General features: G+C 45.4%; 1 protein-coding gene across 4 annotated transcripts in view; it reads left to right on the top strand.

Annotated features, from left to right (window-relative positions):
• Positions 1–16,320, top strand: part of LOC135577100 (E3 ubiquitin-protein ligase UHRF2-like) — a 123,812-nt gene that overhangs the window by 9,331 nt on the left and 98,161 nt on the right. Inside the window, exon 2 of one of the 4 annotated variants that reach the window (XM_065044798.1) lies at positions 3,950–3,962. The exons of the other annotated variants lie outside the window; for them this stretch is intronic. Coding sequence (XP_064900870.1) covers positions 3,950–3,962 — 13 coding nt within the window. The remainder of the gene's footprint in view (positions 1–3,949; positions 3,963–16,320) is intronic. 4 annotated transcript variants of the gene reach the window in all.

The following is a 16,320-nucleotide window of genomic DNA, read 5'->3' as shown; positions in this document are numbered from 1 at the left end:
TTGTTTTTTTCCCTAGCAAAAAAAAAACCAACAAAACTTGATAATTGATACTTAGGAAAAAATTTTGTAAACTTGAATTGAATGTATCTTCAAGAAGACTAATACTGAATATCCTTCTGTGTAAAGTAAGCATATGTTCCTTTAATCTCACATGACAAAGTGCGATATTTTTGTTGTTGTCTGTAATAAAAAATTCTCATTGATGCCACTGGTTTAGAAGCTTAGTTAGCTGCTTCAGCAAATTAAGGCATCATTAAAAAACTAGGATCCAATTTACGTGAATGCATCAGTGCAAAAGCTGATGTTGAAAAATCCCTGCAAATCCCACTGAGCTTATGGTTCAAAGCCTCTACTCTAGCACATCTGCCGTAGATTCTGAAATTTGCTTGTACCGAAGATTTAAAAAATAAAAATAAAAAAATCTCTCTGTGCCCTCACTCCAGCTCGGAACTGATTTCATGTTCCCAGTCACCAGATTCTCTATAAGAAACCTCTATGTGAAATGCAGACCTGTCATTTCATGCATAAATATGACTTTTAAAACAAAATGTAAACAATTCAAGCACCGTATTTTTCTTACATAAAACACTTGCTTAGACTTCAATGGAAGGAACTGAATATGAGCAGAGTAGTTTCTAAAGAAAATATTAACTTATATTTTACATAGAAAAACAACTACAGAAAAATCCAATGCATAGGTTCCTTTCCTTAGAGATAGGGATTCTAAGTTTTGTAAAGTCAAGATAAAGTTAATATTTCACGGGAATTTGTGAATAAAAGAAAAAAAAAAAAAAAACAAAACACAAAAACCAAACCGAAACAAACCACCAGCAACTCATTACTCTGAGGATATTCATTATATCTGAATGAAAGGCATTATGGCTTTTTAACATTTCTTTCCTTGGTTGCAATGTTGAACTTGCTCTCTTTGATTCCAAGTTTCTTCAACAAAATTCTTTGTTTATACACACCAAATCAAAACATACAATGTCCTCAAAATAATATCAGAAGCACTTACTCATCATACTTGATATGATAAATAGCTTCTTCATCAGTGTCCATGCAGCCTGAATAAGATGTGGATGGTGTACTGTCCAAATAATTTGCATTCTTCTCTCTAGAATAATCTTGACTTAAGTTTCCATTAGTCCTTTTGTACGAATTGCCACTCTTTACTTGAGCTTTACCATTTTTATGTCCTTTTGTTGCTCGAGTAACATTTTCTATATGAGCTTCAAACCAGGCTCCAATGCTGACATCACGGGCATCCACCAATTCATTTATCTAAAAGGAAAATTTGATAATGAATACTTATTTTCTATAATCCTAGTTAAGAACAGAAAGGAAAACTGACTAAAGTAGTTAACTGTCAGTGAAAAAAATTCTATACTACTGGTTTGGCTTTGGATAAATTAGAGCAATGTTCAGTCATTCAAGTGTTGTGCTTTAAGTATTTTATTCCTCTACTCTTAATAAGATGTTATGAACACAATTTGTAAAAAATATATTTTTTAAAGTTGAGGCTGATTTACTATTTTTTTAACGTACAAATCAGCTTAATCTCTCTTTCCACTGAACTTTTTCTTGCTTCATGGAATTGTTCCTGATGACTAAAATAAGCACGTGTACTTAAAATATTATCCTACAACCAGACTTTCTTGGACTTCTAAATTGGAGTTATTAATTAACCCTGATTCTTTTTGACCTACACTGCTGCTGAATCCTTCAATATTTGAGAAAGGAGGGGGGAGGGAGATGGGCTCTCCAAGTCTAACAAGGCTGCTATCATAACCAGTCAAGACTGGTACTTCCATAAATCTTTCAGCTGTAAGAAACACAAGTCTCTCATGACTCTTCTCCTTTCTGTGCTCACAGTAGTGCTGGTAGTAAGCTATGAAGCTACTCTGTTGTAGAGCATGTTTCATTCATTCATAATCCTAACACATTTTCTCAGGCCTTCAACTAATTAAATGTATATTACTTCAATAATACAAGGTTTTTCCTGTGATTTGAGTTAAACCACTGAAGTATACATCGCTTCAGTTACACAGTCATTCTTTTAAAAAGGGTAGTGTATAAACAGTTATTTTATTTGAACTATTAACTGGATTAAAATAGTATAAAAAAAAAAAAAACAAAACACCCAAACGCTTAAGGAATGCCTTCATACACTGCACACCAAATATAAGAAAACATTATTGCAATAGAACTGCTATGGAGCCATACCAAGTGAAGAAGATAAGGCATATGGAAGAGGACTTTAAGATGAAAAATTTTAAGAAAATTCTAAAAATGCTCAGAATAGGTTCAATTACTGTAAAATCAAATTGGGGGAACTACTTTTCACATTTGTTTTGGAAATAATATTTTAACAGGAATGTTTCACAGATGTATTTTTAGTTGTACTTTATTTGTAAAACACCCTTTTTTTCTATTTCTTTTTAACATAAAGAAGGAAATTTACCTTCTAAAGATCATCTAAATGTCTCTTAAAAAAGTAAAACACACACACACACACAAAACAAACAAAAAAAAACCCCTAAACCACAAGCAAACAAAAAAAACTCAGAAAAAAATGAACCCGAAAGATGATAACACATTAACATAACAGCCAACCCCAGGGCATGAATAAACTTGTTTTACCACGCTATGATGAGCGTGGCAGGTAAGAATATAATACATAAAGTATATATCATATTGAGCCTATTTCTTCTTGCTTTTCACACGCTTCCTTGGGGGGGGGGGGGGGGGGGGGGAAATCCAACCAAACCTTTTCGTTTTTATTTATATATACAGATGTGAATATACAGATATCGATATGGTGAGGTCTGGTAGATTGACTATACTGCCACAAAATTGCCAAGGCAAGCACTACATGGAAGCAACTACTGGGTGGCTAGAAACATACCCTGTAAAATATGTCACCGCTCGAAACACCATCCTGGGCCTTGAAAGGCCAGTTCTGTGGCAACAGGACACCCCAGAAAGAATCGAGTCAGACAATGGGACTAATTTCCGAAACAACCTCTCAGACTCCTGGGCCAGGAAACATGACACTGATTGAGTGTATCACACCCCCTGTCACCCACAAACCTCCAGAAAGACTGAATGACTGTTAAAGACTATGCTGAGAGCATTGGGTGCTGGGGAATAGAAGCACTGGGATGTAAAATTAGCAGAAGCCACTTGGCAGGTTAACACCAGAGGATCAGATAACCGACCTGGTCCTGGCCAAACACAGCCTCTACATATTGTGGGAGGAGATAAGGTGCACATAGGGAAGTGGCAGGGAAAGGCATTGTGGGATTGCCTTTGCTCAGGGACCCAGGTGTACTTGGTGGGTAATGCAGAAGGATGGGGAAACCCATGCACCCACCATCATACACAAAATCAACCATTCCTTTATGTGGCACATCCCCCTTTAAATAATACTAACTCAGCGATTAGCAGATTCTTAAGCCAATTGTCACAGAGTTATTTTAAAATACTATTTTACAATGAATTAGTGTTCTATTCTCTGCACAAGTAATTTTTTTTAAACCAGTCTTCTTTACAGGAGTATTCTATGGCTAGTAATGCCACATTTAAGTCTGCAACTAGAACACCAGAGAGGAGACTGCTGCAAGCATGCTTCTCTAACAATTTAAAAAGTATAAAGAACTGTGTGGTACTTGGCAGTAACGATACTCAGGGCAAAAATATCTGTTTCTGGTATGACCAAAAACCCAAGTTCCTAGAATATCAGCAAATGGGCAAACTTAGAGCAAGTCAATTAATCTGCAATAGTGACTACCATCTTTGGGGACCACAAAAAAAAAAAAAAAAAAAGAGAATTACCAAAAAATAACTGACACACTCGAGTTCTTACGCTGCCTGATTTAACAGTAACTTATTTGTATATCCCTACCCAGCACTATTGCTTCATTAAGGTTTAAAAGAATAACCTGAGTTGGAAGACGATCAGTACCTGAGGTGCTCTACTTTGTTACAGAAGGAAAGAAAAGCTACAAGAAGATGTGGTTTCTTGAAGTACACACTATACTAAAGTTAACATGACAAGGGGCTCATAACCAGTAAGGCTACATTCTCATAGCCAGCTACTGCAAGGATGCAGCTATATGCACAACATAGTACCACTTTCTCCAGCATACCCTTCCCTCTGCAATTAAGATAACACCTTCTCGTCTGTTCCAACTTTCCAAGTTGTACTAAAGCAATGTCAGCTAGGGAAAATTGAGGATATAGTCCCATGTCTATATATGAACAAACAAGGACAATCTGTGCACATTCAGAGGAAATTAATAAAATAGACACTTTAAATCCTTACTGAACACAGTATTAATTACAAAAAAGTTCTTCTTTCCAGTAGTCAGCTCCTACTTCACCAGAAATCATGAAAGCATTACTGAAATGAGTCACAAATAACCCCTCAGACAAATTAAGTATCCAACCTAAAAAAACTGGCATTTTTTGTCAAACTAGGTACTGCAATTTGTCTCTGAAACTAAGCTTTGGGGAATGGGTGAACAGCAAGTCCTCCGATCAGCTTGATAGGACATTCAATCCAACAACAGTTTATATAGCAGATTGAGAAAAACTTTGCTCAAAGATGACTCCCCCAAAATGAGGGTGCCTAGGCAACATATTAAACTAAAAGCTAAACACTTGGTAAATAATCTTAAATAATATTTTTAAGAACATTTGTTGTCAGTTCATAATTTACATTTATGAAGTCGACAGGTAAATAATTAGTCAAGCTGTATTTCGTATAAGTCAAAAATTACTTTCTAAAGGGATATTAGAATATGTACTAAAGCAAGAGTAACTTTGCTAGCTCTTCTAACTCCAGTAATTTCAAAAACAGTCATAGCTGGTTCATCTGTCAGTATACTGAGCATCTACAAGTGCAAGAAAAAGATGACATCTTCCAAACACATAGAAATTCCTAGCCTCTACAAAGCACGCAATGATTTTGTTATTTAGTTGCTCCTTAGGGAGTGCAGCAGCCCAGAGCGCTGCAGAGGTGCAAGCACTGGCAGGGGCGGTTTGTGGTGCAGGGCACCTGGGATGCTGCAGGGGCTGCTCTCAGTTTGCACAGCAATTTGCACACAGAAAGGCTGACTCCTGATTAGGGAGGATCTGGCTCACAGAGAGCAGCAGGTGGTGACATGGCAGTTGTCACAGCAGTTATTAACATGGCTGTGGTGCAGAGGGGACAGGCACTTATGCTGAGGACTGCATGGGGCTGCTTGGAGATTGTGTGGCGATGGTCTCAATGGGAAGCAGGACACGCTCCCCAGCACTGACTGGTGATAATGCCCTTGGCACACTGGAGGCCTTGATCCAAACAGAGTTGGGGTGGGGTGGGGTGGGGTGGGAGGATGACACTTCCTGGGTCTCAGGCTGCAGAGAGTGCCTGGGGCCTCTCTATGGGACTGGGGGCAGCGGTGGCATCTCCTGTGAGAGATGCACTCTGGTCGAAATGCTGAGCCACCAGGTGAAGGAGATGCAGGAAGAGGTGAGCAGGCTGCAAATCATCGGGGAGGACAATGAGGAGATTGACAGGGTCTTTGCAGAAACTCTGCAGAGACAACAGCCTGAGCCACACACAGCAAGGAAGGAGGGACAGCTAGAGACCATGGTCAAACAGATAGCTGAGGGTGGCTGTCAAGATGGAGAAGGCTGAAAGCTTGTGACTTCTGGCAAATGGAAGAAAGGCTCCTGCTCCACCTGCAGACCTACAACTGCCCTGGGTATAGTGCCCTGGGCATAGTGCCCTGGGCACTGGTGAGGACAAACGAGACCCTTCAGGGTATGCATCAGAGCCAGCTGAGCCCAAACCTTGTGTCTGCGCAAAGGGAAAAAGGAAAGTGACAGTCATTGGAGACCCCCTACCGTGGGGGACAGAGGCACCTATCTGCTGACCCAAACTGATATCTTGGGAGGTTTTTTGCTTGCCAGGGGCCAGGATCTGGGATGTTGCAAAGGCACTACCAAAGCTTGTCTGGCCCTCAGCCTATTACCCCTTCTTGCACTTCCATGTGGCCACCAATGTTATTGCCAGGGGTAACCTGGAGTATTTCACAAGTGACTACAGAACTTCTGGGGGTGAGGGTGAAGGGCATGTGGACCCAGGTGGTATTCTCCTCAATGCTGCCAGTGAGGAGGAAAGGCTCAGGTAGAAGTGGACTCATCCAGTGGGTCAAGACCTGGCTGTATGGCTGCTGTCACAGGCAGGACTTTGTCTCCTATGGCCATGGGACCCTCTTTGAGGAGCGAGGGCTACTGAGCAAGGATGGGATACATCTGACGAAGTGGGGCAAGAGTGTTTTTGCAAACAGGCTTGCTAACCGAGTGAGGCGGGCTTTAAATTAGGTATGCCAGGAGAGGGCTGCCATAACCTGAAGAGAAGTGAAGGCACAAGGGGCAGAACGAATGTATCTGGGGGACAGCATGACAGGGGAGGCTCTCACGCTTTCCCTGTAAAAGCAGCACGACTTGGAGCCCATCTCAAATGCTTGAACAGAAATGCGTGTAGCATGGGGAACAAGCAGGAGGAATTAGAAGTCCGTACACAGTTGCAGAGCTATGACCTCATTGGGACTATGGAGACGTGGTAGGATAGCTCTCCTGATTGGAGTGCTCCAATGGAGGGATACAGGCTCTTCAGGAAAGATAGGGTGGGCAGGCGAGGAGGAAGGGTTGATTGAGCTCTACACAAAGGAGCGGCTTGAATGCATGGAGCTTTACCTTAGGACAGGTGACAAAGCAGTTGAAAGCTTGTGGGTAAGGATTAGAAGACAGACAATCACAGGTGATGCTGTGCCAGGTGTCTGCTACAGACCTCCTGATCAAGAAGAAGAGGTAGATGAAGCCTTCTTTAGGCAGTCGGAGAAAGCTTCACAGTTACAGGCCCTGGTACTCGTGCGGGATTTTAACCACCCCAGTATCTGCTGGAAGGACAATACAGCAGGGCAGGAGCAATCCAGGAGACTTCTGGAGCGTACAGAAGACTATTTCTTGATGCGAGTGATCAGCGAACCGACTAGGGAAAATGCACTGTTGGACCTGCTACTCACAAACAACTGGTTGATGGTGTGAAGGTTGAGGGCAGCCTTGGCTGCAGCAACCATGAAACTGTGGAGTTTAAGATCCCGAGAGGCATGATCAAGACAAACAGCAGAATTACAACCCTGGACTTCAGAAGAGCAGATTTTGGCCTGTTCAGAGACCAGCTTGGCAGGATCCCATGGGAAATTGCCCTGGAGGGTGAGGACGCCCGGGAGAGAAGGTTGATCTTCAAGGACAAACTCCTCAGAGCGCAAGAACCATCCATTTGCAATGTGCAGGAAGTTGAGCAAGTGTGGCAGAAGGCCAGCATGGATGAACAGGGAGCTTCTGACTGCACTCAGACACAAAAAGGAAGTACACAGGAGGTAGAAGCAGGGACATGCTGCTTGGGAGGCATATCAAGACACTGCGTGCACAAGTAGAAATGCAGTCAGGAAAGCCAAAGCTCAGCTGGAGTTGAACCTAGCAAGGGAGGTGAGGGGCAACAAGAAAGGTTTGTCGAAGTACATCAAGTACATCAGTAGCAAAATGAAGACTAAGGAGAGCATGAGCTCATTGTTCAATGGGGCAGGGGACCTTGTGTCAAGTGACAGGGAAAAGGCTGAGGTACTCGATGCCTTTTTTGCCTCAGTTTTCACTGGTAAGGTCTGCCCTTGGGCCTCCCAGGTCCCTGAGCATCCTAGCAGAGTCTAGGAGAGTAAAGCAGTAGCCACAGTAGAGGAAGAAAGAGTTAGGAATCACTTAACCCACTTGGACATACACAAGCCCATGGGATCAGATGGCATGCATCTGAGGGTGCTGAAGGAGCTGGCCAATGACACTGTGAGGCTTCTCTCTATCATCTTTGAAAGGTCATGGCAATTGGAGGAGGTTCCTCATGACTGGAAAAAGGCAGATGTCACACCCATCTTCAAGAAGGGCAGGAAGGAGGATCCAAGGAACTACAGGCCAGCCAGACTCACCTCAGTCCCTGGAAAGGTTATGGAGCAAATCCACTTAGAAGCCATTTCTAAACACATGATGGACAAGAAGATGATTGCAAGCAGCCAAAGTGGCTTTACCAAGGGCAAATCGTGCCTTACCAACCTCATTTCTTTCTATGATGTGGTGACTGGTTTTGTTGACAAGGAGAGGGGAGTGGATGTTGTATACCTTGACTGAAGAAAGGCTTTTGAAACACTCTCTCATAGTCTCCTTATCACCAAATTGGCATGATATGGGCGGGTGGAAAATTGGCAGGACCACTGGGCTCAAAGAGTTGTGATCAGTGGTGCAAAGTCTAGCTGGGGTCCAGTAACTACTGGGGTCCCTCAGGAGACTGGAATCAATACCGTTTAATGTCTTCATTAACAACCCGGGTGAGGGGACAAAGTGCACTCTTGGCAAGTTTGCAGATTATACCAAATTGGAGGGGGAGCAGTCAATGTGCTGGACTTTCAGAGGGATCTGGACAGGCTGAAGAAATGGGCTGACGGGAACCTCATGAAGTTCAACAAAAACAAATGCCAAGTCCTGCACCTGGGCTGGAATAGCCCCATGCAACAGTACGGGCTGGAGGATGACTGCCTAGGAAGCAGCTCTGCAGAAAAGGCAACCCTGGCTGTACATACAGACTGGGAAACGAGAGGCTGGAGAGCAGTTCTGCGGAGAGAGATCTGGGGGCTCTGGTTGATGGCCAGTTGAACATGAGCCAACAGTGTGCCCTGGCAGCCAAGAGGGTCAACCGTGTCCTGGGGTGGGGTGCATCAAGCCCAGCATTGCCAGCCGGTCGAGGGAGGTGATTGGCCCACTCTACTCTGCACTGGTGTGACCTCGCCTGGAGTACTGTGTGCAGTTCTGGGCGCCACAGTATAAAAAGGATATAAAGCTACCGGAGAGTGTCCAGAAGAGGGCTACAAAGTTGGTGAAGGGTTTGGAGGGGAAGTCGAATGAGAAGTGGCTAAAGTCACTTGGTTTGTCCAGCCTGGAGAAGAGGAGACTGAGGGGAGACCTCATTTTGGTCTATAGCTTCCTCACAAGGGGAGGAGGAAGGGTAGGTGCTGATCTCTTCTCTCTGGCGACCAATGACAGAACCCGAGGGAATGGCAGGAAGATATGCCAGGGGAGGTTTAGATTGGACATTAGGAAAAGGTTCTTCCCCCAGAGGGTGGTGGAGCACTGGAACAGGCTCCCCAGGGAGGTAGTCACAGCCCCAAGCCTGACAGTGTTCAAGAAGCGACTAGACAATGGCCTCAGACACATGGTGTGAACTGTGGGGTTGCTGTATGCAGGGACAGGAGTTGGACTCGATGATCCTTGTCGGTCCCTTCCAACTCAGGACATTCTATGAAAAGGACCTGGGGGTCCTGGTGGACAACAAGTTGAACATGAGCCAACAGTGCGCCCTTGCAGCAAAGGAGGCCAACAGCCTCCTGAGCTGTATTAGTAACAGTGCAGCCAGCAGTTCCAGGGAAGTGATCCTTTCCCTCTCTTGTCTTGGCACTTGTGAGACCTTATCTGGAGTAGTGTCCACTTTTGGTCTCCCCATTACAAGAAAGACATGGGCATACTGGAGCAAGACCAGTTCCTTTGTGTGCCTGGGCATGGCTTCCAGGAGGATTTGCTCCCCATCCTTCCCAGATTCTGAGGTGAGTTTGACCAGTCTTTTTCTCCTTGGATTCTCCTTCTTGAAGATGGGTGTGATGTTTGCCTTTTTCCAGTCATCAGGAACCCTCAGGGCCATCTCATCTGGTTCCATGGACTTGTGTGTGTCCAGTTGGCTGAAGTGCTCCCTAACTCAGTCTTCCTCTACTGTGAGTAATACTTCCCTGCCCCAGAGTCTGCCACTAGGCTCAGGGATCTGAGAGACCTGAGGGCCAACCTTACCTGTAAAAAACTGAGGCAAGGAAGGCACTGAGTTCCTTAGTCTTTTTGATGTTCTTAGCTATTAGATTCCGAGCACCGGTGAGCAGTGGGCACGTTTTCCTTAGCCTTTCTTTTGCTGATGCTGTACTTATAGAAGCCCTTCTTGTTGCCCTTTACATTTCTTGCTAGCCAAGCCTTGGCTTTCCTAACTAAATCCTTGCATGCATCTCCATATTCATCCTGGGAAGCCATTCCCTGCTCCCACTTTCTGTGTACTTCCTTTTTGTCTTTGAGCTCAGTCAGGAATCCCCTGTTCGTCTGTGCTGGCCTTCTGCCACACTTGCTCAACTTCCTGCATGTCTGAGTGGATTATTCTTGTGCTTTGAGGAGGTTGTCTTTTTGAGGATCAATCAGCCCTCCTGAGCCCTTTGCCCTTTAGAACAGTCTCTCATAGTATCCTGCCAAAATCTGCTCTCCTGAAGTCCAGGGTTATAGTTTTGCTATGTGTCTTGCTCACTTCTTTCAGGATATTCAGCTTCATCCTCATTGTGGCTGCTGCCAAGGGTGCCATTGACCTTTATGTCCACAACCTGTTCTTTGTTTGTGGGTGACGGGTCCAACATCTTCCCTTAGTTGGCTTGTTATCTCCATCAAGAGCTTGTATTCAACACACTCAAAAAAAATTCCTAGATCAATTTTTGTCCTTTCATGTTGCCTTTCCATCAGATGTTGGTGTGGTCGAAGTCCCTCATGAGTACCAGGGCCTGTGATCGTGTGGGCTTTTTCCAGTTGTGTAAAGAAGGCTTCCTCTACTTCCTCTTGATCAGGTGATCTATAGCAGACATCTCCCCAGTGTTGTGGTTTAACTGCGGACAGCAACAAAGCACCACACGGCCACTGGCTCACTCCCTGCCCAGTGGGATGGGGGGAGAATCAGAAGGGTAAAAATAAGAAAACTCATGGGTTGAGATAAAGACAGTTTAACAGGTAAAGCAAAAACTGTGCATGCAAGCAAAAAGCAAAATAAGGAATTCACTCACTACTTCCCATCGGCAGGCAGGTGTTTAGCCATTTCCAGGAAAGCAGGGCTCCATCACACATAACAGTTTCTTGGGAAGATATACCCCATAACTCCAAACGTCTCCCCCTTCCTCCTTCTAACCCCAGCTTTTATTGCTGAGAGTGACATCATACGGTATAGAATATCCCTTTGGTCAGTTCGGGTCAGCTGTCCCAGCTGTGTCCCCTCCCGACTTCTTGTGCACCCCCAGCCCACTCACTGGCAGGGCGGTGTGAGAAGCAGAAAAGGCCTTGACGCTGTGTAAGCACTGCTCAGCAATAACTAAAACGTCCCTGTGTTATCAACACTGTTTTCAGCACAAATCCAAAACATAGCCCCATACAGGCTACTACAAAGAAATTTAACTCTATCCCAGCCAAAACCAGTACACCCAGGCATCACCTCTGTTGGTCTGTTCTCTGATTTGTACTCACATTCTCTTGACTGGCTCCTTCCCCGCTCCAGGGAAAAGCTGTGTCTGTTTGAGCTACTCCTTTGCACAGATCACAACTCCCCCCTGCCTCTTGTCCAGCCTGTCCTTTCTGAAGAGCTTCATCCATCCATGGCTGCACTTCATTTATGTGACCTATCCCCCACATCTCTGTAATCCCAATGAGAACAGAGCCCTGCAACCATGCCCAGAATATTGATTTGTCTTGGTTTTGTCATGTGCGTGCATTTATGTGCAGGCACTTGAGATGGGCTCCCACTTGTGCTGCTTTCACAGGGAAAGTGAGGGCCTACTTTCTCCATGCCCCTGTTTCCTTATTTCTCTTCAGGACTTGGTCATCATGACCTGTCAGACCTAGTTCAAAGTCCTCCTCCCCAGGTTGGCAAAGATGCCCCACTTTGTCAGGTGGTTCTTGTTCCTTCTCAGCAGTCCTCAGCAATCAACTAGGATCCCATGCACACTAGCTGTGCAGCCAGGTGTTCACCTATAGGATGCATCTGCTCCTGCCGGAGCCTTTTCCCTTCACCCGCAGTATTGAGAAGAACACCTGGGCTCCCATGTGCTTCACCCTTGTTCCCAGACCTCTGTTGTCACTTGTGATTTGCTCTACGTCCCTTTTTTGCAGTGTTACCAGCATCCACACAAATGAGCACTAAGGGATAATAGGTCAAAGGACTGGACGAGCCTTGGCAGCCTCTCTGTAGTATCCTGCATCTGGGCCTCCAGCAAGCAACAAACCTCCTGTGACAGATCCTTTCCTACAAGAAGACAGAACCAGGCTCTTCACGGTGGTGCATGATGGGAGGATGAGAGGCAATGGCCATAAGCTGAAACAAGAGAGGCTCTGACTCAATGTAAGGAGAAAACTTTTTCACAATAAAGTCAATCAAGCAGTAGAGCAGGTCGCCCAGAGGGGTTGTGCAATCTCTGTCTTCGGATGTTTTCAAGACTTGACTGGATAAAGTCCTGAGCAACCTGGTCTGAATTCAGTGTTGACCTTGCTTTGAGCAGAATGTCGGACTAGAGCCCTTCCAAACCTGAATTATTCTATGATCCTAAGTCTGGTCAGCGGATGGGTCCCCTGCAGAAGGGAGACTCCAACTGCAGTCACCCAATGTTCCCTCTTGGTGCTGATGCACAGTTCTATTTGGTGTACCGTGGCAAGGTTTTGGTAGCCGGGGTGCAGGGGTGGCTTCTGTGAGAAGAGACCAGGGGCTGCCCTGTGCCAGACATGGATGGTTCCAGCCAGCTCCACAACATACCCACTGCAGGCCAGAGCTGAGGCAATCAGCAAAGCTGGTGGCGCCTCTATGAAAGCATATTTAAGAAAGGGCAAAACGCCACATGGCAGAGAGAGGAGTGAGGAAAAAAAGTGTGAGAAACGTCCCTGTGAACACCAAGGGCAAAGAAGGAGAGGGAGGAGGTGCTCCAGGTGCCAGAGCAGATATTCCACTGCAGCCCATGGAAGAGACCACAGTGGAGCAGGTATTTCCCTGCAGCCCATGGAGAGGAGCCACACTGGAGCAAGGGAAAAGTGTAAGGAGGAAGGAGTGGCAGAGACAAAAAGTATCATTAACTGACCACAACCCCCAAATCCCCGTATCCCTGCACCGCTCAGGGGGGTGGGGAGGTGGGTGTAGAGGAGTCAGGAAGGAAGGAATGAAGTTGAGTCTGGGTGGGGTGGGGGAAAGATGATGTTTTAATTTTTGTCTTTGTTTCTCATCATCCAACTCTATTTTAATTGGCAAGAAAATTAAATTTAATTTTTCCCCAAGTCGAATCTGTTTTGCCCACAATGGTAATTGGTAAGTGACTTCCCTGTCTTTATCTCGACCTACAAGCTTTTTCATCTTATTTTGTCCTCCTGTCCTGTTGAGGAGGGGGAGTGAGAGAGCGGCTGGGTGGGCATCTGGCAGCCAGCCAAGGACAACCTGCCACAACAGTTCAGGAGCTTTTCTTCTGCTGCCACAAGTCAGAAGCTTCCAGCTCCATCCCCCCCCACTTGGGCACATCCATCCTGCTGTCATTCAAGCATAACCACTAGCCATCCCTCCTTCCTTGCATCATGGAATCATTTTGGTTGGAAGAGACCCTCAAGATTATCAAGTCCAATCATTAACCTAACTCTGGCACTAAACCATGTCCCTAAGAACCTCGTCTATATGTCTTTTAAACACCTCCAGGGATGGTGACTCAACCACTTCCCTGGGCAGCCTGTTCCAGTGAAGAAATTTTTCTTAATATCCAATCTAAACCTCCCCTGGCGCAACTTGAGGCCATTTCCTCTCATCCTATCACTTGCTACTTGGGAGAAGAGATCAATACTCTCCATGCTACAACCTCCTTTCAGATAGTTGTAGAGAGTGATAAGATCTCCCCTGAGCCTCATTTTCTCCAGGCTAAACAGCCCCAGTTCCCTCAGCCGCTCCTCATAAGACTTGTTCTCTAGACCCTTCACCATCTTTGTTGCCCTTCTCTGGACTCTCTCCAGCACCTCAATGTCTTTCTTGTAGTGAGGGGCCCAAAACTGAACACAGTATTCATGTGGCTCAGGGTCTCGCCTCTATAGGGTCTCTGTGGAAGACCCTGTCCATCTCCTGCCTGCTCCCCTCCTCCCATAGCTACTTCACCTGCTGACTCGGTGCCTCGACCAGAGCATGTCTCTCACAGGTGATGCCACCATCACCCCCAGTCCCAGGGAGAGGCCCCAGGCACTCCCTGCAGCCCCACACCTGGGCAGCTGCATCCTCCCTCCAGGGCTCTGTGTCTGAGTCAAGCTCTCTGCCATACCAGGGGTACTTGCTCCACCCAGTGCTGGGCACCAAGCCCCATGGCATGTCACTGCCATTGTTACACAGCTTTAAGCAGTCCCTATACTCTCTCTGGAGCAGTTTCTGGGCCTCCTTTGTGCCCCCTGCTGTGCCAGCTGCCAAGTCTCTTAGCAGTGCTCTGCAAACTTGCTTAATGGTTAAATAGGTGCTCCCCTGTAGCAGATAAGTTTAGTCTGACCAACTTTGCTGTCATTTTAGTCTATCTATTAGGGAGCTAGTTATCTGGCTCCTTTGGTCTTTGTTACTGAATTGGTCCTCCAGGGATACACTTTGAGGTGTGCTTTGACAGCAAGTTTACTGCTCGACAAAATACACAATATCAGCAGCTTTGACATATGTAGTATGGCAACAAAGAAATTTTTCTGATAGTTATGATGGTATACGTATCATCACGATTGCTGAATGAAATGGCAGTACCTTCTGTATCTCCATACATCAGTCCAATAACTTGCATAGGAAATATTGCATACAGAATCATAGAATCACAGAATGGTTAGGGTTGGAAGTGACCTCTAGAGATCACCTAGTCCAACCCACCTGCTAAAGCAGGTTCACCTAGAGTAGATTACACAGGAATGTGTCCAGGTGGGTCTCGAATGTCTCCAGAGAAGGAGACTCTACAACTTCTCTGGGCAGCCTGTTCCAGTGCTCTTTCACCCTCAAAGTAAAGAAGTTTTTCCTCATATTCAGATGGAACCTCCTATGCTTCAGTCTGTGCCTGTTGTTCCTCATCCTAGCGTTGGGCACCACTGAAAGGAGTCTGGTCCCATCCTCTTGACATCCACCCTTGAGATATTTATAAACATTGATGAGATCCCCTCTCAGCCTTCTCTTCTCCAGGCTGAACAGGCCCAGGTCTCTCAGTCTCTCTTCATAAGAAGGGTGCTCTAGGCCCCTAATCATCTTTGTAGCCCACTGCTGGACTCCCTCCAGTAATTCCTTATCCTTCTTAAACTGGGGAGCCCAGAACTGGACGCAGTACTCCAGAAGCCGACTCACCGGGGCAGAGGAGAGGGGGAGGATAACCTCCCTTGACCTGCTGGTCACACTCTTCTTAATGCACCCCAGGATACCGTTGGCCTTCTTGGCCACAAGGGCACATTGTAACTCACGGTCAACCTGTTATCGACCAGAACTCCCAAGTCCTTCTCTGCAGTGCTGCTTTCCAGCAGGTCTGCCCCTAACCTGTACTGGTGCCTGGGGTTATTCCTCCCCAGGTGCAGGACCCTACACTTGCCCTTGTTAAACTTCATCAGGTTCTTCTCTGCCCAGTCCTCCAGCCTGTCCAGGTCTCGCTGAATGGCAGCACAGCCTTCTGGTGTGTCAGCCCTTCCTCCCAGTTTGGTATCATCAGCAAACTTGCTGAGGAACTCCTAGTCTAGACAATCAAGGATTAAGCTCTTAGGTGCTTTGAAATTTTGCTTGCCACTTGCTGTGCCTGTGAATTAAGGCATATTAGTGCAGATATTTTTATCAACTATTTATTCCTTACCAAAAACTAAGGACGTTAAAATATTTGCCTTTTCTTGCACGATTTTAATATTTTCATTCCTGTCCAGCCCAGACAGTAGTAATCAAGCAACTTGGGAAGAGAATAAGTACTTCGAAGTATTTCTAAAAAAGAAGAAATGAAAAAAAGATGTTAGCTGAAGTTTGAGACTGATATCTATATTTAGTAGTCTTCCAAAGTATTTTTCTCTGTAGCACTTTCCAAATGAACTAGTTCTCACTCATATATATGGGTGCCAAAGAATAATTATAATGACACACTATCAGGAATTAGCTAAGGTTCTGGGAGAAGTATAACTGGACTACAGTAGCATTATTTATTGGGTAATTAGCATCGCTGCCAGAGCTACTTGACTCTACTGGAAACAACATTGCACTAATACGACTATATTGTTCTATTTCCAGCACTAACTGGAGGTGTCTGTACTGTACTCCGTTGTGTGGTGGAGATGGGCTATATATTCTTTTATTCTTGCTTGCACCTTATTTTTTTTCTTTTGTGCAAGGAAGGTCTTCCTCAGATTAGATGGCAGTCTGGCATAATCTTTACAACA

The sequence above is a fragment of the Columba livia genome, chromosome W (assembly GCF_036013475.1).
Source record: "Columba livia isolate bColLiv1 breed racing homer chromosome W, bColLiv1.pat.W.v2, whole genome shotgun sequence".
Taxonomy (NCBI): Eukaryota; Metazoa; Chordata; class Aves; order Columbiformes; family Columbidae; genus Columba; species Columba livia.
The sequence above is the reverse complement of the archived record's forward strand: the minus strand, read 5'-3'. Positions and strand labels throughout refer to the sequence as shown.